Source organism: Bos mutus, chromosome 1, assembly GCF_027580195.1.
Source record: "Bos mutus isolate GX-2022 chromosome 1, NWIPB_WYAK_1.1, whole genome shotgun sequence".
NCBI lineage: Eukaryota > Metazoa > Chordata > Mammalia > Artiodactyla > Bovidae > Bos > Bos mutus.
In genome coordinates this window covers 42,094,432-42,117,592 of record NC_091617.1, presented here as the reverse complement: position 1 = coordinate 42,117,592, position 23,161 = coordinate 42,094,432, and the positions used below count along the sequence as shown (strand labels likewise).

Here is a 23,161-nt window from a genome sequence, read left to right as displayed (position 1 = left end):
AATGAAAAAGAGGTCTCCCCCGGGTAGATCAGCAAGTAGCAGTGTGTACTCTTGACTAATTATTAACTTTTGAGTGTTTATCTTACTGTTTCAGAGCTTTCTTACTAGTGAGTTCACTCTATTTGCGCTTTTTTTTTTCCTGTATTTTTCCAGAAAGAAAAAAACTAAAGGCACCTATGACTTACCGTACTGGGACCGGGCAGGTAATTTACAGCTTCATATCTCTTCATGGGTGGAGGAGCCTGGTAGGCTGCAGTCCATGAGTCGGACACGACTGAGCGACTTCACTTTCACTTTTCACTTTCATGCATTGGAGAAGGAAATGGCAGCCCACTCCAGTGTTCTTGCCTGAAGAGTCCCAGGGACGGGAGAGCCTGATGGGCTGCTGTCTATGGGGTCGCACAGAGTCGGACACGACTGAAGCGACTTAGCAGCAGCAGCAGCAGCAGCAGCAGCAGCAGCAGAGGGAAGCCCTGCCCTGTAGGGGGCAACAGTAGAAGAGGAAAGCCATTTTCAGGCCCACATGAACTCCCCGGCACTGTTAGAAAAATGGCATTCCTCTTCTGTTCTGATTTTTTTCTTTTCTGTAAAAATCTCCTGTAGTCGCTGAGTAATGAAATGGAATTTCGTTATAAGAATTTCTCATAACACACGCTTTGCTCTTTTCCTTCTGGAAACGTGTCTGATTTGCCTCCATGTACGTCTCTATCTTGAGACCAGCTTTCTGCATGGTATACGTGAACACTAGGCAAGAGGTGGGAGACTGCAGTTCTGGTGACAGCGTGGCTCACTCTGCTGTGGCTGTTTGTCCCAGTGGAGCTAGTCTGCCATCTCTGCCATGAGTTGTCGTTCCTTCTGATTCCTACTGTGTGTGGCAGGTGGCAGCTTGCTGCAGGTCACAGCAGGGCCCTTCTGCGGGTCTCCCTCTTCCCCAGCCTCACTGGAATGACTGTTCGGAGCCCAGGGAGTTCACTGTGACTAGGGCAGAAAAGAGCAGTGGTGGGGTCAGATCCTGTGCCGCTTCCCCCCACCCCCCGCCCAGGGTTAATCTTAGAATTCTTTGAACTTATTACTGTATTAAAAACCACTGCTGTAACAACTGTCTGGCTGCACTGTAACAGCAGTGGTTTGCTTCAGTTTGCTTTTGATAGAGATTTGTACCGTGTTCTGCTTTGCATTGGATAGTCTATCAAAGCAGAAAATAAGCTTGAACAACTTAAGGAACTAGAAAAAGAAGAACAAACTAAACCCAGAGCTACTGGGAAGAAGTAAATAATAAAATGAGAGAAAATAGAGAATAGGGGAAAAACAGAAAATGGCAAGTATTGGCAAGGATGTGAAGAAATTGGAACCATTGTGCACTGTTGATGGGAATGTAAAATGGTACAGCTTCTTTGGAAAGTAGGTGTGTTTTTTTTGGTCAGTTCCTCAAAGAGTTAAAAATACAATTACTGTATGATCCAGCAGTTCCACTTCTAGGTGTATACCCAAAAGAATTGAAAACAGAGTCTTGAATAAATGTGTCTACTTCCATGTTCATAGCAGTATTAAATAGTTAAAACATGGAAGCAACCCAAGTATCGATCCACTAGTATATGGATAAGCAAAATGCAGTATACACATAAAACGGAATGTTAAGCCTTAAAAAAGGAAATTCTGTACTATATACTACAATGTGGATGAACCTTGAGGACTTTATGCTAAGTGAAATAAGCCAGTCACAAAAAGAAAAATAACATATGACTCCGTTTATACAAGGTACTACTTATATATAGTATTCTAAAGACAAAGTAGAGTGCTGGTTTCCGGGGACTGAGGGGAAGAGAGAATCAGAAATTACGGTTTCATGGATGTGAAACCTCAGTTTCACAAGACGGAGATAGCTGGAGTGAGGGTTGCCCAACAATGTAAACATATGTAGTATCACTGAGCTGCTTAATTAGTGGTTCAGAAAGTTCCCTGGTGCCTAGTGGTCAGGATTCCAGGCTTTTCCTACTACTGGATTCAATCCCTGGTCAGGAAACTGAGATCCTGGAAGCCGTGTGGGTGCAGCCAAAAAAAAAAAGGGTAAGATAGAAAATGTTATGTGTATTTTACCACATTTTTTAAAAAAAATTCTTGATCATCAAGGCTCATTTTATAGATCTTTGTTACAGAAATGGCTTAAATGCAGCAGAATTTCTCCCTTCGTATACTGTTACATTTCAAACATAGCTTTCTCTTTAATGGTCTCTCTTGCTTATGATCACCATGAAGGTTGGTGGAAAGGAATGAAGCAGTTTCTTCCCGCCAAATCAGTGGAGCACGAGGAAACCCCAGTTCGCTACAGCAGTAGCGAGGTGAACCACCTGAGTCCAAGAGAGGTCCCCACCATGCTGCAGGCGGACTCCGCAGGTAATCACAGCACAGCCCGGGCTCGAGGGCACACCGCTGAGCTTGCTGCAAAGTGCTTGGGTATTCACAGTATCCTTTATCTTTTCCACGTGTAGGAGATGAGGTAGTTTCCAAATGTAGAACCACTTTTTAAAAAAGACCTCAAGAGAGTCACTTCTGTGTCTCAGATGTTCTATCCATAAAATCAGGGTATTCATTTCTTAAAAACTTTGGGTATTTTGTCTGCTTATGTGGAATTTCATTTGGTTTTATTGGGAGTTTGGGGGTATTAAAAGGAGAGCAGGAAAAAGACACAGTGGCCTCAGTATTTATCCTGTTAACCCAGTGTATATTATAAACATGTCCTAATATTTGAAAAAGAAAAACATGAAATTATTTTTCAAGACCAATACAGTAATGGACTATTTATTTTCGAATGAAATAGTTATCTGTAAATCTGAAGAACACATACACTCTTTATGCAGAATTCCATGAATGAAGCTTTCTGGCACATTGACATACTACCTTGAGATAACATCTTTTTTAATTTTGAAGTTGATTCTTGCAGGAAAATCCATCCGTCTCCATGATAGCACAGGTGCCATAAAGATGTGTGTGTTTTCAGGGTAAGCCTGTGGCATTAATGAGAGAACTCTTCTGTTTGTGTTTTGCGACACCCAGAGTATGCGCAGCCACTTGTGGGAGGAATTGTGGGCCCCCTCCATCAGAGGTCTACCTTTAAACCAGAAGAAGGAAAAGAAGCAGGGTATGCTGACCTCGATCCCTACAGCTCCCCAATGCAAGAAGTTTACCACGCCTACGCAGAACCACTGCCAGTGACCGGGCCTGAGTACGCAACACCAATCGTCATGGACATGTCTGGGCACCCCTCAGCTGCAGCTGGCCTGCCCTCAACTTCCACTTTCAAAGCTGCAGGGAACCAACCACCCCCCTCAGTGGGAACATACAACACTCTCCTCTCCAGGACCGACAGCTGCTCCTCGGCGCAGGCCCAGTATGATACCCCGAAAGGTGGGAAGCCGGGCCCAAGCGCCCCGGACGAACTGGTGTACCAGGTGCCGCAGAGCACGCAGGAGGTGTCAGAAGCAGGGAGGGAGGGTGAATGTGACATTTTTAAAGAAGTCCTTTGAAGGTGATGCTGCTTTTTACAAAGCGTCATTTTAAAGCACATGGCCTTTTTTGTTGTTGTTGTATTAGTGGTAGAACGTATTACATATCTGTCACGGATGTGGTTGAGGGGAAGTGTGATGACCGAGGTACAAAAAACTACTAATCTTACCATCTTGCTTTAAAAGGGTTACTGTGGCACAGTTACTGCTTGCCTATGAAATTTCAAACATCTTGTTTGTTACTACTGTAAAACACTATTTTATACAGAAAAGGCTCCCTACTATGCACTTCAAAGAAATTTAAAATCACTGAGTATTTATTACTGATGCTGCAGGTACATTGATGAACTCGAGATGGCTCTGTAAGCCTTTTTGGCAATAACGCATGGTACTGTTCTTAAAATGTCTAATGGCTTGAAATTCAGCAATTTGTGAAAGGTGGGTACTATTGTGATTTCTTCCTCTTCTATTCCTGTATTGCTTTCTGAATTTAAAAAATATATATTGATATAATCATGGTTTTGATTGCAGCATTATATATTTAACCATCTTTTCCTTAGGAAGAGCTGTAGCTGGGAAACTGACCTGTAGAGAGCAGAGTGATTTTTCACTTTCTGACACTCTAATGAACGTAAACATTTCATAGTACATGACCTGGTCTCATCCCTGGCTTGTTCCACCTGGGGCCCTTGGGGCCTGCCCCATTCTCATGTTATAAATGCCTGAGTGTTTTCAGTGCGTGATGCTTGCTCTATCAATCTCATTAATTTAGATCCCCTAGTGTCTTCATGTGGAAACAGGAACTGTATAAATTAAAAAAGCTATAAAGGAGATCCTCTGCTCCAGACTTTATTTGCAATGGGATTCTTCCTAGGAGAGTGTGAAAAGTTAAGGACTTGTAAACGTGAACACTGTAAACAATACCCACTTAATATTTCTCAACGTGAAAGGCAAAATTATTCCTCAGGAATCGTATAAATTACCTCCCCTCCACAAAAGTAACCAAATTGTTTTGGTTTTTTATACAGACTCTTTGAATCTCAAGGTATTTATTATTTTTAGTGAAATAAATAAATATTTTCCCACAGTAGGAAATGCAAACCCAGCATGTATTTTTCGGCTCTGTGTGATTATGCCATCTATGTGGTCGGGGGTGTGAGTAGTCTCGTGTATCACAGGGAACAGAGGGAACAAATGTTTTAGCATCCTAGCAAAGGAAAATTCCTATCTTGTTTTTGATACCTCTGGGCAACTTCGGTCACCCAGAAGTAGTCTAAATGACTGAAATAGAAATCATCTGCAGTTTACTAGCCTTAGTGTAGAAACCATCTTTAGAAGTCTTCAGATTGGTAAGATGATATGAGAAGCTAACCATATAATTAAAATATATCAATTTTACATCCCCTAGTTTATAGTTAATATTGAAATGTACTTCCCCAGCAGGTTCTAGTCTTTTCTTTTAGCCTGTACCGCCAGATGATGGCAGAATTTGCTAAATTTAACCAACTATGTACAGTGTTCATTTGCTTGCTTCCATGAGTCTCAGTATTGTAAAACGTTGAACCAAAACAGAACTGCCAAGTTCTACAGCCTCCCTGCGTTCTAGTTGTATGATTTTGTTGGTCTTATTTTCAGTTGCTTTTCCTTTTTCCAACAGACTTTTGAGGCATAATTTTATTCACTGAAAAACCAATACACATTGTGTTTCAAAATATTTGAAACAAAAAGCACAGATGTTGAACTTTTATTAAAACAGGTATGAATGTGTAAAGCACATAGTCATCCCCCTCCAGGTGGGAAGAGAGTAAACCAATTGCTTTATTTTTTTATTCATCTTTAGTATACAAAAATCTACTTTCTAAAATCATATGCCTATTTGAAGCTTTAAGAGAAATGAGTTCAGTAACTATTTCTTTTTTCCAAAGATGCTTGCTATTTTTAATTGTGCGTACCTGATTGTTTTCCCATAGAACTTTTTTTTTTTGAGAAGCAAATGTTTTCTTAAATAATGCATGTTTTAAGACTTGATTCATATGTTGCCACTGTGCTGTCCCTGAACTACCAATAATTTTTATAAAATATCTAGTTTTTAACTACTATTATATATTTTACTTTCCAATTGAGCTGAGCCTGATACAAAAGGTTGTTCTGGTTTGTACTTTTTAATTCGTTTTCATATTAGAATTTTTTTTTAACATTACTATGTCTGATATATATACAGCTTTGGAGACAATCAAGTAACAACTGAAAATGTGAAGGTAACCATTTTTTTACAAAATTGCCTTTTTATTCTTTGCTTGAAACATGTAAAAAAAAAAAAGTCACTGTGACTTACTGGGTTAAATTTTTTCCTGTTAATGCAGTTATAAAAATAGAATCAGACAGTGGTACAGGAAATGTGGCCCTTAAGGTTTCATAAAATTACACTGACTTCGCTGTTACTTGATCTTAGGAACCAGCACAGTTAAAGGTAAGATATTGTGAATGCTGATTTATATTGTATTAAAAGCTGTAAATCTAAATAGATCCTATTGTGTATGCAGGGTCTAGCCCAATTATTTAAGTTCACGTTTCGCTATTTGCACTTTGCATTGAACAATGGGTTTATTTGCTGTTGAAATGGTTCGAGTAGAAGATTTATACAGTAATTGAAAATATGTTATGTATACATTTGCCCTTCTCCCTCCCATCCACAAGAGGGAGCAGAAAATGAGCTTATTTAAATATACATGTGGCCATAATTCTGTGGAATGTAATAAAGCTTGAACCTCTTTCCCTGGGCTCCAAATTGTTACCTGGAGAGCAAGAGGGTTATGGGAAAACACCATGTCAGATAATAGGATTAGAAAGAACAACTAGATTAGGTGGGACAATAAAAGCTTTTCAACCCTCTTAAGAGAAGTCAGTGAAGTTCTGTTTATTTAAAGAAAAAAATTACCTACTGGCTTTGCCTTTTGGTTCTGAACTTGAAATCCCTAAACTGCAATATCTAAGTAAGAGCTGGATATTTTTAGGTCAACTGTGGCACCAGTTCTCATATAATCCAACTTGTAACTAGTTTCTTCTTCTCATCTCCTCCTCTTCTTTTTTGGCACTGGGAAAGGTAGAAACAAAACATATATTGAAATACGTATTGGAAATAAAAATGGCTTTGAGTGTCAGTGATATTCTCCCAGAATGTACTTTTCTTACCTCGGCATGTACTGTAGTCACTCAATATTTGTATATGTTGCTAGAATTTGATTGTATAAATAGTGAGATTTTAATGTGTTCATGTGTTTTTAATAAATTGTATATATGTGTCTTGTTCCTTTTTTTTTTTTCTTAAACCTTGAGGTTTGTAACAATTCTCGTACTATACAAAATACCAGATTCCTCAATTTTAAGATCAGCCAGAAATATTATGGCCAGTGTTATAGAATTCACAGTAACATTTGAAAATGCCACCATTAGTGTTTGACTTTTTTCTGTAGCCAGCACCATCCTTTCTGAAGCCAGACGCAGCATCCACAGTCTAGCTGTGGCCCCTGGCTGTGTGGTATGAGGGGATGATCAGCTATGCCTTTTCCACCTGAGTTATCAGAAGGATCAAATGAGAGGTATGTGTGAACATACGCTGGGATTAACAGCACAGAGTCCATATTCAACATGTAGGTCTGAGTTCAACCAGCTACTAGTTTTCTCCCCCAACACCACTTTCAAGTATGTCATTTATTCCTGTTTCTGACCTAATATTTATACACCCTCTTTAGGGAGGCAGGTTGTCAGTGATAATTATCACTGTCTCCCAGTGATACCAATTCTTTCTACACATACCTCTTCTGACAGCTTTTGATTCTAGCCATGTAACTTCTACTGCTCTCTTCACCCACTGTCCTCCTCCCTTCCCATAACCATTGATTATAGTCATTCAAGTGAAAAGGGAGACTGGCTCACCACTTTAGTCCAACTGGCTTGTCTGCATCCCACAAGTCTTTTCTGGTGCACCCTAGGTAAGCTTTCCATTTGAAGATGTGACTGAATCATGTGGACAGCTGGTTTTGCTATGAAAGTGCCACTGAAATCCAGAAACAGCTTGACTCTTCTAAAGGTTTACTCGTTCTTGTCTTCTTTGTTTCTTGTCTTGTCTTTTTTACTTTACTTCAAATAAGCTTCGAAAATGTAATGAATGAATAAGCCAGGCAAAAAATACTGCTTACAAATTTTCTCCTTCTTGAGCTTGCCTACTTCAGCTTCTTTGTATAAACTTTATTTCTTTAAAATAATGAAGTCACCAGGCTTTAAGAACTGCAGTCTTTGGTTATTTACTTATCCAGAGTTTCATGTTTATCTTGTTTCTTTTGACTTAGAAAAAAAAATCTTCATTCTACCAAACTACTGATCATAATCATTGTTTACTTAACTGCAGGAGAAAAATGCTTAATTCAGCCAGTATGATCTTAGATTTCCATAACCATCCACGCTTCAGGTCTGGTTTAAGACTCCAGTCCGGTTCCTCAGATATAACTAAAAGGAACTAGAGTTATACACTTGAAGTGGGTCCAGTACACTACATCAAGGCACTGCTGCACACCAGTTCCCTACCAATTTACAGTAGCCAGATGAACCTCGCAAAATGTCCTGTTACATTCAAAATTTGTTGTAGGAAACTAACCCCCCTTATTTACTAGGAAGTCAACGTCCCTTCAGAAGTCTAAGATGAACTAACTATAGTTAAAAACACCTCAGAAAACTAGCTTATTTTTAAACAAGGCAATGAAAAGTTCACTTTCCCTGATATCTTAACATCTTGGTTTCCATAAATTAAATATATTCACAGAAATTAAGCTGGTGGTTATGAATCACCAGGCAGCAACAGACTTAATACACATAATTTCTTGACAAGTACATCCAACATATTTAAAAATAAACTAAAAATTGCAGTATAAAAATAAAACTAATACTGTTAGCATTATCTTCTGCGTCTGTAGGGTTACTCTTGGGTCAAGTCGGTTACAAAGTTTTTTTCTATAATGTCCTTCAGAAAGAGCTGCTCCGCAGTCACATTGTGATATTCATTCTAAAGAAGAAAAACGAAAGTCACCGTCTATCCCAATCTGAAGATATTAACAGTGGCAGCAATGGAATATGCTATATAAAAAAAACTCAAGTAACAAGTGACATGGACTTGAACTTTTGTTGTCTATTGTTTTTCATTGCTCATTCTTTTGCCAGAGCCTTCCCTAAAAGCCCACTCTTTCCACTTAAACCATCACTTAAGAGGCTCCCTCACATCATCTTCTGGTCTGCTGAAGTGAAGTCACTCAGTCGTGTCCGACTCTTTGTGACCCCATGGACTGTAGCCCACCAGGCTCCTCCGTCCTTGGGATTCTCCAGGCAAGAATACTGGAGTGGATTGCCACTTCCTTCTCCAGGGAATCTTCCCGACCCAGGGATAGAACCCAGGTCTCCCACGTTGCAGGCAGACGCTTTAACCTCTGAGCTAGTAAAGAACCCAACCCTGGTCTACTGAATTATGGTGTAAATCTAGAAACCAAATTGACAAGATCTAACCTGAATAATTCCACGTATTCAGCTTACATAGTATTTAGGGATGAGGATTTAAGGGGATTGGTTTCATTTCATGGGATATATCCATATACTTAACAATAAATCATTTATTGTTCAATGTTAAAATGTACATGTCATATTTAACTGCTATCTCTTGTGCCACTAATCTAAGTTATTAGGAAAATAGGAAATTCGTTCCTATTCACAGTAAAAATTTAAGGATCAAATCTACCATTATTAATCCCTATTCAAGAGAAAAATGATCTAGTATAAAAGTTTACTACTTTTCTGACCATGATGATTCATTCATGAGGTTAAAAAGTTATAGACCTTCCCATCTACTTAACTGAAAAACTGCATAAAAATAATTAGCATGATCATGGCCATGCTTTTAGGTGAATTTGTCATATCTCAAACAACAGATTTCTGTCTTTTCAAACCGTGCATCAAATACAGCATCTAAGGTAAGGCTTGGTCCCTATGTCGGTTTGATGAGATTCTTCCAAGGGTCTGAGGCCAACAGATTGGGAGCTGCTGCTGTAGTAAGAACTCTGGACCCCACTCCTAATTTCAGCACGTGCTATCTCTGTAAACCCTTATTAAGCCATCAACCTCTCAAAACCTGTTCCCTCAGTAAAATGACAGGGTGAGATGGCGGAATATACAAGCTTACCTCACTCATCAAAGACATGGTGGCGTTCCCGTAGTAGTGCAAAGGGCTCTTGAGGTCAGAAAAGTTGTACTTAAAGCCAGCAAGATGAACTTCATGACATATGTGAAATGCCAGTGTAATGGCAATGATGCCTGTGGTTGGGTGTTTGGGTTTCTGGGGGAGGAAATGAAAATTTAGGGAAAAAAGTCCACACAAGGTACTTGTTTCCAAAGCCTATTTCGGTGATCCATCTTACAGCATCTTCTGAGCATTTCATCGAGACAAAAACTTAAGTTCAACCTTCATCATGCCCCAAGGCTCAAGTGCCAAGTTAATATCCTGACTCTATAAAGTGTTGGTTGAAATCTTAGAAAGTCTTTCAAGTAAAACCTAACTGCAGTACTAGTCCAGAAGACACCTATCAGATGAAGGCTTGAGGAAAAGGATGTACCGCCTTGTTTAAAAAACACATCAAGTCCGGCGACTTGTGGAAAAAGCAAAGCCTGAGCATATTAAACCCATGTATGAAATGTAAGAACCACTTAATTCACTGAAGTCGCTCAGTCGTGTCTGACTCTTTGCGACCCACGGACTGTAGCCCACCAGGCTCCTCCCTCCATGGGATTCTCCAGGCAAGAATACTGGAGTGGGTTGCCATTTCCTTCTCCAGGGGATCTTCCCGACCCAGGGATCAAACCCAGGTCTCCCGAATTCCAGGCAGACGCTTTAACCTCTGAGCCACCAGGGAAGCCCACGGAATCATGCTAAAAGGCTTCAAATCATTTAGCCAGAAAATAGTTCTGTTTCATAATGCTGATAATTCAACTCTAGGGAAAGATGGCTTTAATCGAGTAACTTCAATAACAAACTGCCAAGGTGAGGATCTGACTAGAAAATGAAGATTCCAAATGTATATACATAGTAAAGTCACACTCAGTTTTGTTTTTAAATTGATAAATTTAAATTTTAACTAAAAGAAACCAAACATCCCCTTCACATGTACATATATCCTAAAAAGTACTATCATAGATGTTTGAAGGGTCTTGGCATCCTAAGCTGTAATTCTCATAGGGTAGCCTTCAAAAGCGAAAACAAAATATATCTTAAGTTTTTTTTTTTAACACAAAAATTCAAGGAGATTTTCTTTTGATTAAATGTTTCCTACAGATCCCATGGACATTACATATAATTAATTATGGTTTCAGGAAAAATCAGAGCAGCATAATAAAATCAGGTAAACTCCAGGAAGCAAATTTGTCTGAAAGCCTAACAGCCTTTTACCTAAGTTTTTCTTTACCCCTGACACTAGTGACTCCACCACAGCTTCTCCATCTGCTGTGAAAGGAAGTTAATGGTAGGGTTAAAAACCTAGGAGTCATCCCACCTCACTGATGCCATCACATTTCAAGGTCACTCTTTCCTTTCTTCACACCGTAGAGTCTTCCATTCACCATTATAGTCATTCCCTTATGTAGGCCTTCAATTTCCTTTAGCACCCATCACCCACAGAACCTACATTGTCCCTGACAGAATCTTAACCCTGGTTAAGGTCAGAGAAAACGGCATACTTGACTGGTCACAGGTTACATTTATGACCACCTCCAGTGGGCATTCAGTCATGTCCAACAATCCAGTTATCCTCCCCCAGCAAATTTCCATTTCTACTCTGCAAGATGACAATCTCATACCTTTCTATCCAACAGCTCTACTTCCTTCCTACTTTAAACTGCCAGTTTAATCCTCATTTTTCTTAGAAAACAGAATCGATCAGACAAGAGCTACATCATCTTCCCAATCCCAAATCTACCTTTGTCTTTACCCATATTTTCAGTGTTCACTCCTATGTGGATGAGCTGTCCCTGTTTCTACCCATAGCCAGCCTCTCCACTCATGCGCTCCATTTTACCCCATCTTTTTTCTCAACAATTTTGCTTCTACAAGTATCCCCTTTGTCTCATCATCAATATTTCTAATGAATCATCCCTTCAGCATACAAACATATCTATCTAAAAACAACAACAAAAAAACCCTTCCTTGAGCCTATGTCTCCCGCCATTCCTCTGCTTTCTTTTCTAGCAAAACTCCATTGAAGATTCGCCTCCATTCACTCATGTCCCACGTTCTTTCTCTTTCACCCAGTTCAATCGGGCTTTCTTCCTCTTCCTATACTTGTCCCCATCAGTGTGACCTCTGTGTTTCCAGGACGGCATCTGACACAGTTGACCTCTGAAATACAGCTGTGCCCCTCACTTGGCTTCTCGGACACTGCCCTAGTGGAATTTCAGTGCACTTACAACTAGTTCTAGTACCACCTCTAAGAAAGACCAGAGGCTTCCTGTGCACTACCTAAAGCAAAAATCAAGGGATAAATCTGATCTTACCTCACTTAGGAAAGTAAGAGCTGAAAATTCACAAAATACACATTCAGAAGCTGTCCTTTCCCCTCAAAATTAGCAAGACAGGACTTAATATTTATGCTTTTTTGACTTCGGAAATCCATTTCCAGGTGTCTTTCCTACAGAAATCACACAAGTGTGCAGAAAATCCCTATAAGCACATGCATTTCTACATTACCTATAGAGGAAAAAAAGCTGGCTAGAAAACTAAAGGTCTGTAAATAGGGGAAGAGTTAGAGAGGAGAAACAGCAGAACAATATAGTATAATCACAAATTACAGCAACAAAAAAAGTGCTTGTGTTTGTAACTGCATAGACAAAAGTTGATGCAAACAATAAATGCTGGAGAGGATGCAGAGAAAAGGCAACCCTCCCACCTTTGGTGGAAATGTAAATTGATACAGCTACGGTGGAGAAGGAGTATGCAGATTACTTAAAAAACTAAAAACAGAACTACCATATAACCCAGCAATCTCACTCCTGGGTGTATACCTGGAGAAAACCATAGTTCAAAAAGATACATGCACCTCAATGTTCATTGCAGCACTATTTAAAATATCCAGGACATGGAAGCAGCCTAGATGTCCACTGACAGAAATGGATAAAGACAATGTGGTACATATACACAGTGGAATACTACTCAGCTGTAAAAAGGAATGAAATAGTGCCATTTGCTGACATGGATGGACCTAGAGACTGTCATACAGATGGAATTCAGAAAGAAAAATATTGCTTGTATGTAGACTCTGGGAAAATGGTATAATGAACTTATACAGAAATAGAGACACAGATAAACTTACAGATGCCAAGGAGAGAGGAGGGATGGGATGAATCGAGAGATCGGGATTGACATATATACTCTAGTAGCACTATGTATGGCAGAGATAACTAATGAGAACCTACTGTACAGCAAGGGAGCTCTGCTCAGTGCTCTGTGGTGACCTAAATGAGAAGGGAGTCTAAGAAAGGGATATAGGCATACGAATACGTGATTCACTTTGCTGTACAGCAGAAACTAACACAACATTATAAAGCAACTATATCCAATAAAATTAACTTTAAAAAAAGTATTTGTGTTTGTAAATGCACAGACAAGAGTCTAGAAGGATATAAAAAATGCAAAAGAGCTTGGGAGATAATCTGAATTATACAGAGAAAAAAAGGATGATTTCCTTTTTAAAAAAATATTCCCTTGTAAAAGCTGTTTAAGCATGTAATATTTCAGAATTTTTTATGGTGCTAATGAAAAGGAACAAAATACAAGTTTATTTCTTTGGATTTTCCCCAATTACAAAAAGGAAAGCCTCCTTTCAGCTGAGATATCACATTACACATTTACTCAAGCTTCAAATGAAAAATACAGCCTGTCACTGTATGGATCTAAACTACTTTTTTCCTAGGGAATGTAGACAAACAGGGATACAAGAGTCAAAGTCAATGAGATTCCTTGTAATTAAAAAGAATTAAAGAATCCTGCTGTCTGCACACAGCCTGGCCATCAGTGCTACACACCCCCTCCCCCTTCCCCCATCAATACTCCTCCCTGCAGAGCAGTGAAGAGGAGGCGATGAGAGATGGGCCACTTGGACATCTAAAAGGAGACCCCAGAAGGGCCCTGCAAGAGCAGGAAAAACACTACACTTAAAAGGCTGTTTTCCTTGCAACCTGAACAACATACAGATAAAATCCACAGATAACCTAATCTCACTAACTCAGATGTGGCCCTCAGAAGTCACCTCATGAGTTGTGATTCTCACCCAGTTTCTAAGACTCCCAGGGACCCTCTATTCCACCGCAGTAATGTCTTTAGTTTGAAACTGTGTGAAGCAAAATACATACCTGATTTTTGGGAAATACTTTCGGGAAATGAAGCAGTTCGTAAGCTGCCATTCTGGTGATGTAAGGATCTAATATTCTGATTTGATAAGGTTTATAGATCAGATTTAAGGCTGGCTCCTTCCAAAAACCATTAGGGCTCTGAAATAAAGTAAGAATATAGAAAATACAATTTGTTGTTGTCTTTTTTTTTAATATTAAAAAATAAAGGAAATCAGAAGACAGATCGATTTTGCCAACTTACTATTTTTCCACCTGTCAACAATTCCCACAGCCACTTTAAATCAAGCGGCTTAAAAGCAGTGAGAATCACCGTAGTATTAGGGTCATTGTGATTAGGATCTGAAAAAACAGATTCTGGATAAAAAAGTCGGAAGGTAGTTCTTCTCCCAACTTCCTCTTCATGTCCTAAAACGGGACCATTATTCATTCTGTGGGTAGTAAACACACAAGACATGTAGACCAAGAGCAGTCAGGGTCATTTCCATCACAGTTCTCAGATTTCAGAGCCAGACAAACATCGTCAGCCACGTAGCTGGGCTCTAAAGCCACGTGGCAATCCACCAAGTCTTTCACAGCCAAGGAAATAACTCCCCTTCCTGAAACAGCTGCTTGATCAAAGGCAGAAACATTCATTTGTGTTTGAAAATTAACTGTGGGGCCACCAATAGTTCATTCTTACCTCCAGAAAAACTGAAGACAAAATGAAACAAATGGGAACATAAAACCCCAGGATACTCAAAACAGACCTTGGAGGACATCTCGATAAAACCCCTTGTGTTTGTAGGTAAGGGCCCTGACATCCATAGAGATAAAGTTCTGTGCCCAGGGTTACACCATCATGGAGCACATGGATGTGTGCCTAAGTGACTAACAGGCAAGAGTCACAGTTAAGGTGATTTGAAGACCCATCAAAATTGATGTGCTCTGAAGTAAAGGAACAACAAAACTGCTATATTTATACCTAAGCATAACCAAGAGTAACTGTTGCTGGGGTGAATGAACCACAAATGATCCAGTGTTGGATTTGCAGATGTTCAAAATAAGCCAAGGTTAGACATGCACTATTTATGACACATCATGAAGGTGTGGTATGAAGAGGAATGCTTTGTTGCCAAAATAATGTCACCCAGGAGACAAATACTGTTTGACCCTATGGCACTATGTAATATAAAGCAGCCTTAATAACACCTGAAATGACTTTCATAATGTCTTGCCAGTGGCATTTTCCCACAAGGGCCTGATGTGGTTCTAGGCAAGCAGATTTTACACAATTACAAAGAATTCTGTGAGTCCTTGAACATTGTTTTGTGGATAAATCTTCACAGCTTCCTCAAAATGGATAACCACCAGAAAATGAGGTGACCATACTATGCAGAAACCCTCGGCAACTTGTAACCCAGCAAAACGCCCAAGCACTGCCAGGTCACCCTAATGCATTGCCCAGCAGGAAGTTTTCCCACTCTTCAGAAGACTGTTCATAGCCATTCCCAACACATACACACTGAATGACCTGACTTCAACCTTTACTACAAGAAAACAGAGACGGAAATGTTCTCATTACCACACCACTAGGTCTATGGGACTCTCAGTAGCTGTGACCACAACCCCAACTTTCCCTTCCACTGCAGAGATAACCACACTGTGCTCTGGGCCCCATGCCCTCTCTCGTTACCATGCCAATCTCTTTATTCATTTCCATCAGTTTACTAATGTTTTAGAATCTCCTATCTATAAAAGGAAACAAAACAGAAAATCTCCTTTAGGAGTCTGGAATTATCTCCAGTGACCATCTTATGTCTCAACACCACAGTGAAATTTCTCCAAAGAGTTGTTTATACTAGTTTACTAGTTTCTCTGCTTTCTCACCTGTCATTCCCTCAAACCACTCCACTTGGGCTTCTCCCCAGCACCACGCCTCCAAGTCTTCTGTCAAGAGTATCAGTGAGCTTCAACTTGGCAGTCCAATGTGAACTCTGTCCTCATCTTACAGGACCTCTCACCAGCATCTGTCATGGTTGAAACCTCCCTGTCTTAAAACACTGTGCTGGCTTGGCGTTTATGACCACCTTTTCCTGACTTTCTTCCTACTTCAGTGGCAAATCCTCTCCAGCTCCTTTACTCCTTTTGCAACCTTTAAGTTTTGAGTACTTCAAAGCTCAGTCCTGAGCCCTCTTTGTCTGGCTGGCATTTATGATCACCTGGCTTGGCGTTTATGACCACGTTTTCCTGACTTTCTTCCTACTTCAGTAGCAGATCCTCTCCAGCTCCTTTACTCCTTTCACAACCTTTCAGTACTTCAAAGCTCAGTCCTGAGCCCTCTTTGTCTGCTCCTGGGAAATCTCACCCAGTCCATGGTTTACATACAACTTATAAGATTTAACCGCTTTATCTAACTGCCTACTTGATGTATATACTATAAATCTAATAAGCATCTCAAACGTGGTATGTTCATACCAAAATCTTGATTCTCCCCTAAACCTGTTCCTACCCTAGTCTTCCCCAATTCAATGAATGGTACCACTATCCAGCTAGTCTATTAAGCTGAAAACCTGGGAAGTATCCTGCATTCCTTTATTCCCATCTCTGCTCACATTCAATAAAAAGCAAATCCTGATAACTGTAACTCTAATACATGCCTCAATCTAGTCCCTTATCTCTGTCCCCGCCATGACAATCCTATTGCAAGCCACCATTCTCTATCCAAATGCAGCAACCTAACTGGTCTTTTCATTTTCACCTTTGTCCTTCATGTTTTATTCTCCATGCCACCATCAGCGTATTCTAAAGACAAAACCAGGGCTTCCCTGGTGGTCCAGTGGTTAAGGATCTGCCTGCCAATGCAGTGGACACAGGTTTGATCCCTGCTCTGGAAGATCCCACATGCCCTGAGGCAACTAAGCCCATGCGTCCCAGCTGCTGAACCCGCACACTTTAGAGCCTGTGCTCCACAACAAGAGAAGCCATCTCAATGAGAAACCCATGCAGCGCAACTAGAGAGCAGGCCCTGCTCACTGCAACTAGAAAAAGCCTGCGTGCAGCAACAAGGACCCAGTGCAGTCATAAATAAATACAATTAAAAAAAAAAAGACATAACCAGATAGAGTTGCATTCTTGCTGAATGATTTTCAAAACTTTTCTGTTATACTTAAACACGAGCCCAAATCCAAGTTGACAAAATCCTACAAAGCCCACTCCTTAACTACATCTTCAGCTGCCAATTGCACCCCTCTCCCCAGTCTGCTGCCTTCCAACCTCACTGGTTTTCTTTTTGCTGCTCTCAAACCCAGCGTCATGCCTTCCGGAGGACCTTCAGCCAGCATTTTCTCTGCCTGTATTGCTCTTCCCTAGTCTTCATATGGCCACTTAGGTCTAGTTTAAGATGTCTCTGCCTCAGCACTGCCATCCATTCAAAAACAACCATTCATTCATTCTTGATGATTTAACTGTTTTGATTGTTTACATGACATTTATTATATTTCTTTTCTTAATTACTGTTTTCTTCTTCCCATTAGAATGTAAGCTTCACAGGGAGGAAGAACATTATTTTTATTCACTGCAATAGCTCCCTGGGGCTAGACCTGTGCCCAGAATGTTCAGGGGATTTCATAAATATTTGCTAAATGAATGACCTGAAATCGAAGTCTACTCCAGCCAACAACTTGAGTAATATGTACTGTACTTAAGCATACTAAAGCAACTCCACTTCCTTTTAAAAAGGTCATACTAAAGCAGGAAACTATGTTCTTTTAAAACAGTTCTGTGTTAGCAAATAGAAAATATATTTACCTTATTATTACATCATAGGAGTCAATTTTTTCTCCTAATGTCTTATTCTTCAAAATTCCTCCATTACCAACCACCACACACTTCTTACATGGCACACTGTTGAACAAATAGACAAGTGAGAGCTTGAGACATCTTTTACAAAACTGGCTGATTCCAACAACCTGTTCATACTTTGAGGAACCCAGAAAAAGAATCAATTGTAACTCACAGGTCTAGGGATATAGTAAGACTCAAGAAATCATGTTCCATAGGAACTATATCATTGTTAGCAACTATTAATGCTTATCAGTTCACATACATCCCTTCATTATGCTTCTCATAACCACCCATGGAGATAAGTAAGACTGATATTTCCATTTTACAGAAGAAAAGATTTTTTAAAAAGTGTTCAGGTAACATTTCAAAGTCATACTCCAAAGAGGTAGAATTAGGATTGAGTCCAGGCCTCTGGACTACAAAAATATGCCTCAACATAAGATTCTCCATGTTAATATTGATACAAGTGTGTTCTATACTAGAAGTGTATGTATTTTCCATCAGCGTTACCCATTCCCCTGAGATGCCAGCTTTGAATTATGGCTATGTATTATAAGTGTGGAGACAGACAGTATAGAACCTGGTGGGCAAAGTGTGACTTCTTTGTATCCGCCCATGCTCACTTCAGTTCCCCAAACAGGTACTGGTCCTTAAAGCTTAGCCAGTATACAAATGAAAAGTTTACTCTGTATTCCTGCCAAAGAGCTTTAAAGTAGGACATGTGGTGGAACTTCCTGTTGCTGGCAGGTATTAGCCTCAGCCAGTGGATCATCTACTGTTCAGCTCTCAGCCAACAGGACCTAGCCTTCAACATAATAAAGGCCATATATGACAAACATCATTCTCAACGGTAGAAAGAAAAAGCTGAAAGCATTTCCTCTAGGATCAGGAACAAGACAAGAATGTCCACACAAAGCTATTAATATAGCTTTGGAAGTCCTAGCCACAGAAATCAGAGAAGAAAAAGAAATAAAAGGAATGTAAATTGAAAAAGAAGTAAAACTATCACTGCTTGCAGATGACATGATACTATACATAGGACATCCTAAAGATGCTACCAAAAAACTACTAGAGCTCATTAATGAATCTGATCAAGTTGAAAGATACAAAATTACCATGCAGAAATCTCTTGCATTTCTATACACTAACAGTGAAAAATCAGAAAAGAGAAATTAAGGGGAAAAAATCCCATTTACCATCACATCAAAAAGAATAAATTACCTAGGAATAAACCTACCTAAAGAAATAAAGACCTGTGCCCAGAAAACTACAAGATTCTGATGAAGGAAACCAAAGATGACACACACAGATGGATATGCCATGTTCTTGGATTGGAAGAATCAATATTGTGCAAATGACTACACTACCTAAAGTAATCTACAGATTCAATGCAGTCCCTATCAAATTACCAATAGCATTTTTCACAGAATTAGAACAAAAATGTTTTACAATTTGTATGGAAACACAAAAGACCCTAAATAGCCAAAGCAATCTTTTGGAAAACAGATATTTAATTGGAGTGTAATTACAATATTTTGATGGTTTTTGCCATACATCAACATGAACCAGCCATGGATATACATGTGGCCTCTATCCTGAACTCCCCTCCCACCTCCCTCCTTACCCTATCCCTCTGGGTTGTCCCAGAGCACTGGCTTTGGGTGCCCTGCTTCATGCATCAAACTTGCACTGGTCATCTATTTTACATATGTTAATATACATGTTTCAATGCTATTTCTCTCAGGTCATCCCACTCTCACCTTCTCCCATAGAGTCCAAAAGTCTGTTCTTTACATCTGTGTCTCTTTTGCTGCCCTGCATGTAGGATCATCATTATCTTTTTAGATTCCATATATATGCATTAATATACAGTATTTGTTTTTCTCTTTCTGACTCACTTCACTTTGTATAATAGGCTCCAGTTTCATCCACCTCATTAGAACTGACTCAAATGCATTCCTTCTTACAGCTGAGTAATACTCCACTGTGTATATGCACCACAACTTCCTTATGCACTCATCTGCCAATGGACATCTAGGTTGCTTCCACGTACCAGCTATAGTAAACGGTACTGCAATGAACATTTGGACTTCCCTGGGGGCTCAGACGGTAAAGCGTCTGTCTACAATGCGGGAGACCTGGGTTCCATCTCTGGGTCAGGAAGATCCACTGGAGAAGGAAATGGCAACCCATTCTAGTACTATTGCCTGGAAAATCCCATGGACAGAGGAGCCTAGTAGGTTACAGTCCATGGGGTCGCAAAGAGTCGGACACGACTGAGGGACTTCACTTTCCTTTCCTCTCCTTAATGAACATTGGAGTACATGTGTCTCTTTCAATTCTGGTTTCCTCGGGGTATATGTCCAGGGGTGGGTTTGCTGGGTCATGTGGCAGTTCTATTCTCAGCTTTTTAAGGAATCTCCACACTGTTTTCCATAGTAGCTATACCAGTTTGCATTCCCACCAACAGTGTAAGAATGTTCCCTTTTCTCCACATCCTCTCCAGCATTTATTGTTTATAGACTTTTTGATGAAAGCCATTCTGACCAGCATGAGATGATAACACACTGTGGTTTTGATTTGCATTTCTCTAATAATGAGTGATGTTGAGTATCTTTTCACGTGCTTTTCATGTGGAGGTTGACCACTCCAGTTTCATTCTTTTTTCTCAAGATAGCCAAAGCAATATTGAGAAAGAAAAATAAGAGCTGCAGAAATACGGCTCCCTGACTTCAGACTATACTAAAACGCTATAGTAACCAAAAAACCAAAACAGTATGGTATTGGCACAAAAACAGAAATATAGGCCAATGAAATGGTATAGAAGGCCCAGAGATAAACCCATGCACCTATAGTCAGCTAATCTATTACAAAGAAGAAATAAGTGGTATAGAGAAAACAGGACAGCTACACGTAAAATAATGAAATTAGAACATTTCCTAACACCATACCATGCATAAAAATAAACTCAAAATGGATTAAAGACATAATTGTAAGACCCAGTACTATAAAATTTTTAGAGGAAAACATAGGCAAAGCACTTTGACATAAATCACAGCAATATCTTTTTTGATCCACCTCCTAAAGTAATGAAAACAAAAACACACAAACGGGACCTAATTAAAATTAAAAGTTTCTGTGCAGCAAAGAAACCATGAAGAAAACAAAAAGACAAGGATTAATCTCCAAAATATACAGTTCATGCAGCCCAATATCAAAAAACAAACAAACAAAAAAAGACCCAAACAATGGGCAAAAGACTTAAATAGACATTTCTCCAAAGAAGACACACAGAAGGCAAACAGGCACATGAGACGATACTAAAGATCACTAATTAGTAGAGAAAGGATCAGAGCTACAGTGAGGTATCGCCTCACACCAGCCACAATGGCCATCATCAAAATATCTACAATGAATGCTGGAGAGGATATGGACAAACGGGAACCCTCTTACTCTGTTGGTGGGCACATAATTAGGTACATACTATGGAAAACAGTATGGAGGTTTCTTAAAAAACTAAAAATAGAGCTACTGTTATGGTTCAGCAGTGCCACTCTTGGGCATAAATCTGGAGAAAACCGTAATTTGAAAAGATACGTGCACCCCAATGCAGCACTGTTTACAAGAGCAAGGATATGGAAGCAACCTAAATGTCCATCAGCAGCGAAATGGATAAAGACAATATGGTGCATATATACAATGGAATTTTAGTCAACCAAAAAAAAAAAAAAAAGAAAGAATTCCATTTGTGGCATCATGGATGGACCTAGAGATTGCCTACTGAGTGAAGTAAGTCAGTATAAGACAAATACCAGATGATAGCTCATATATATGGAATCTAAAGAAATGGTACAAATGAACCTATTTACAAAACAGAAATAGAGCCATAGATGCAGAAAACAAACTATGGACAGAAGGGGGAAATATTGGGAGCAAGAGAGTCAGACATGACTTAGAGACTGAACAGCAACAGCGTATAAGCAACAAGGGCCTACCATATAGCACAGGGAGCTCTACTCAACACTCTTCAGGGGCCTATATGGGAACAGAATCTAAAAACAGAGGATATATGTAGAACTGATTCACGCTGCTGAACACCTGAAACTAACAACATTGTAAATCAACTACACTCCAATAAAAACTAATTAAAAACAAACCGACAAACAAAAAACCATGGCCTGGCCCATCCAGCTCCAAGCTCTCACCACCGCTTGGCTAGGCCTAGAGAAATGACAAAAGATAATGTCCTTCTTCTCCAAGGGACAAAACTACAGAGGGTAAGGCTGTTGAGATTGTCCTTGCAGGGCCCTCATGACGTGGAACTATGAGGAAAAAACTGCTTCTCTAAGTACCATGAAATCAGCAGACCAGATGAACTCCAGATCCTAAGGGCTTTAGGAAACTAATAAGTAGCAAAGTTGCATAAACGCTGTAGAATTCTTAAACACAGAGAACACAGCAGTACAGGAACTACTGAAAGGAGCCAGGCATTGGCCCTGTTGGGTTAACAAGAGACAAGATACACATTCCTATACATGTAAATGTACCTTTTTAATTTAGAATTTGTTTAGTTCATCTATTTCTATTTGATGGTTTTACACCTTAAACTTTCTAGACGTGTTTCTTTTCTAAATCTGCTTGCCTTCAACTATTAAAATAACATTTCTAGTTGCTCTAATATACACGTTTGACATAAACCCCAATCCCAGGAAACCACTCTGTCCACAGTGGTCTGCAGCTAGGTGGCCTGGAGAAGATGGGATTGCTCCCTGGTCAACCCTGTCCTCTCTGGGTCTGTGGCCATCCTCCCCGGCAGATCTAGCCCATGAGGGCTCCATGGCAGGGAGCAGCTCCTACACACACAGCTTGCATGGCTTTTCCTTCTGTAACCTCAGGGCCAGTAATGCAAGTGAGATGCTGAAACTCCAGACACTGGCTTCACCTCCCCATCAGAACACTAAGCAAGGCCGGGCACCGGGGAGGGAGTGGCTAGGAATGGACAGGATCGGAATAACCGCTCTGTTCCTATGAGGTCACCTGTGTGGAGAGGTGAAGGAAGAATATCTATAATTTATGGCATCTAGACCAACCCTCTTTCCTTCAAAGAAGGCTGCAAGCCACTCCCCTCCCCAGTCATTTCTGCTACCCAATCATCTCAGCCTCTTCCCACTTGGGAAAAATGGAAACAAATCATATGGACACTACCTCACCCAAGAGAACTCCAGTTACAAAGACGCTTTATACTGCCAAGGTCACACATTTTAGAAATTTCACTGTTTTCTTCTCTGTTGGCTTTGCAGAGGGCAGGTGGAATGGGGGAAGGTCCTTCACCATGGGAATATTTACTGATGTCTTTAAAGGCAAACCTTATCAATGGAATTTTCCTTTTCCTCCCAGCA

General features: G+C 39.9%; 2 protein-coding genes across 8 annotated transcripts in view; one reads left to right on the top strand and one right to left on the bottom strand.

Annotated features, from left to right (window-relative positions):
- DCBLD2 (discoidin, CUB and LCCL domain containing 2) overlaps positions 1 to 4,021 on the top strand; it is an 81,387-nt gene extending 77,366 nt beyond the window's left edge. The window contains exons 14-16 of the mRNA XM_070368173.1: positions 154 to 203; positions 2,257 to 2,394; positions 3,055 to 4,021. Coding sequence (XP_070224274.1) covers positions 154 to 203; positions 2,257 to 2,394; positions 3,055 to 3,524 — 658 coding nt within the window. The 3' untranslated portion in view covers positions 3,525 to 4,021. The remainder of the gene's footprint in view (positions 1 to 153; positions 204 to 2,256; positions 2,395 to 3,054) is intronic.
- Positions 4,022 to 5,416: 1,395 nt separating this feature from the next.
- The window catches only part of ST3GAL6 (ST3 beta-galactoside alpha-2,3-sialyltransferase 6), an 87,411-nt gene continuing 69,666 nt past the window's right edge, over positions 5,417 to 23,161 (bottom strand). For 6 of the 7 annotated variants that reach the window (XM_070368204.1, XM_070368182.1, XM_070368189.1 and 3 more), the window contains 6 exons: positions 17,727 to 17,822; positions 14,182 to 14,368; positions 13,941 to 14,078; positions 9,727 to 9,879; positions 7,440 to 8,562; positions 5,417 to 6,597 (listed from right to left, as the gene is read on the bottom strand). In XM_070368204.1, coding sequence (XP_070224305.1) covers positions 8,476 to 8,562; positions 9,727 to 9,879; positions 13,941 to 14,078; positions 14,182 to 14,368; positions 17,727 to 17,822 — 661 coding nt within the window. In that variant the 3' untranslated portion in view covers positions 5,417 to 6,597; positions 7,440 to 8,475. The remainder of the gene's footprint in view (positions 6,598 to 7,439; positions 8,563 to 9,726; positions 9,880 to 13,940; positions 14,079 to 14,181; positions 14,369 to 17,726; positions 17,823 to 23,161) is intronic. The other variant, XM_070368213.1, reaches the window with a different exon arrangement.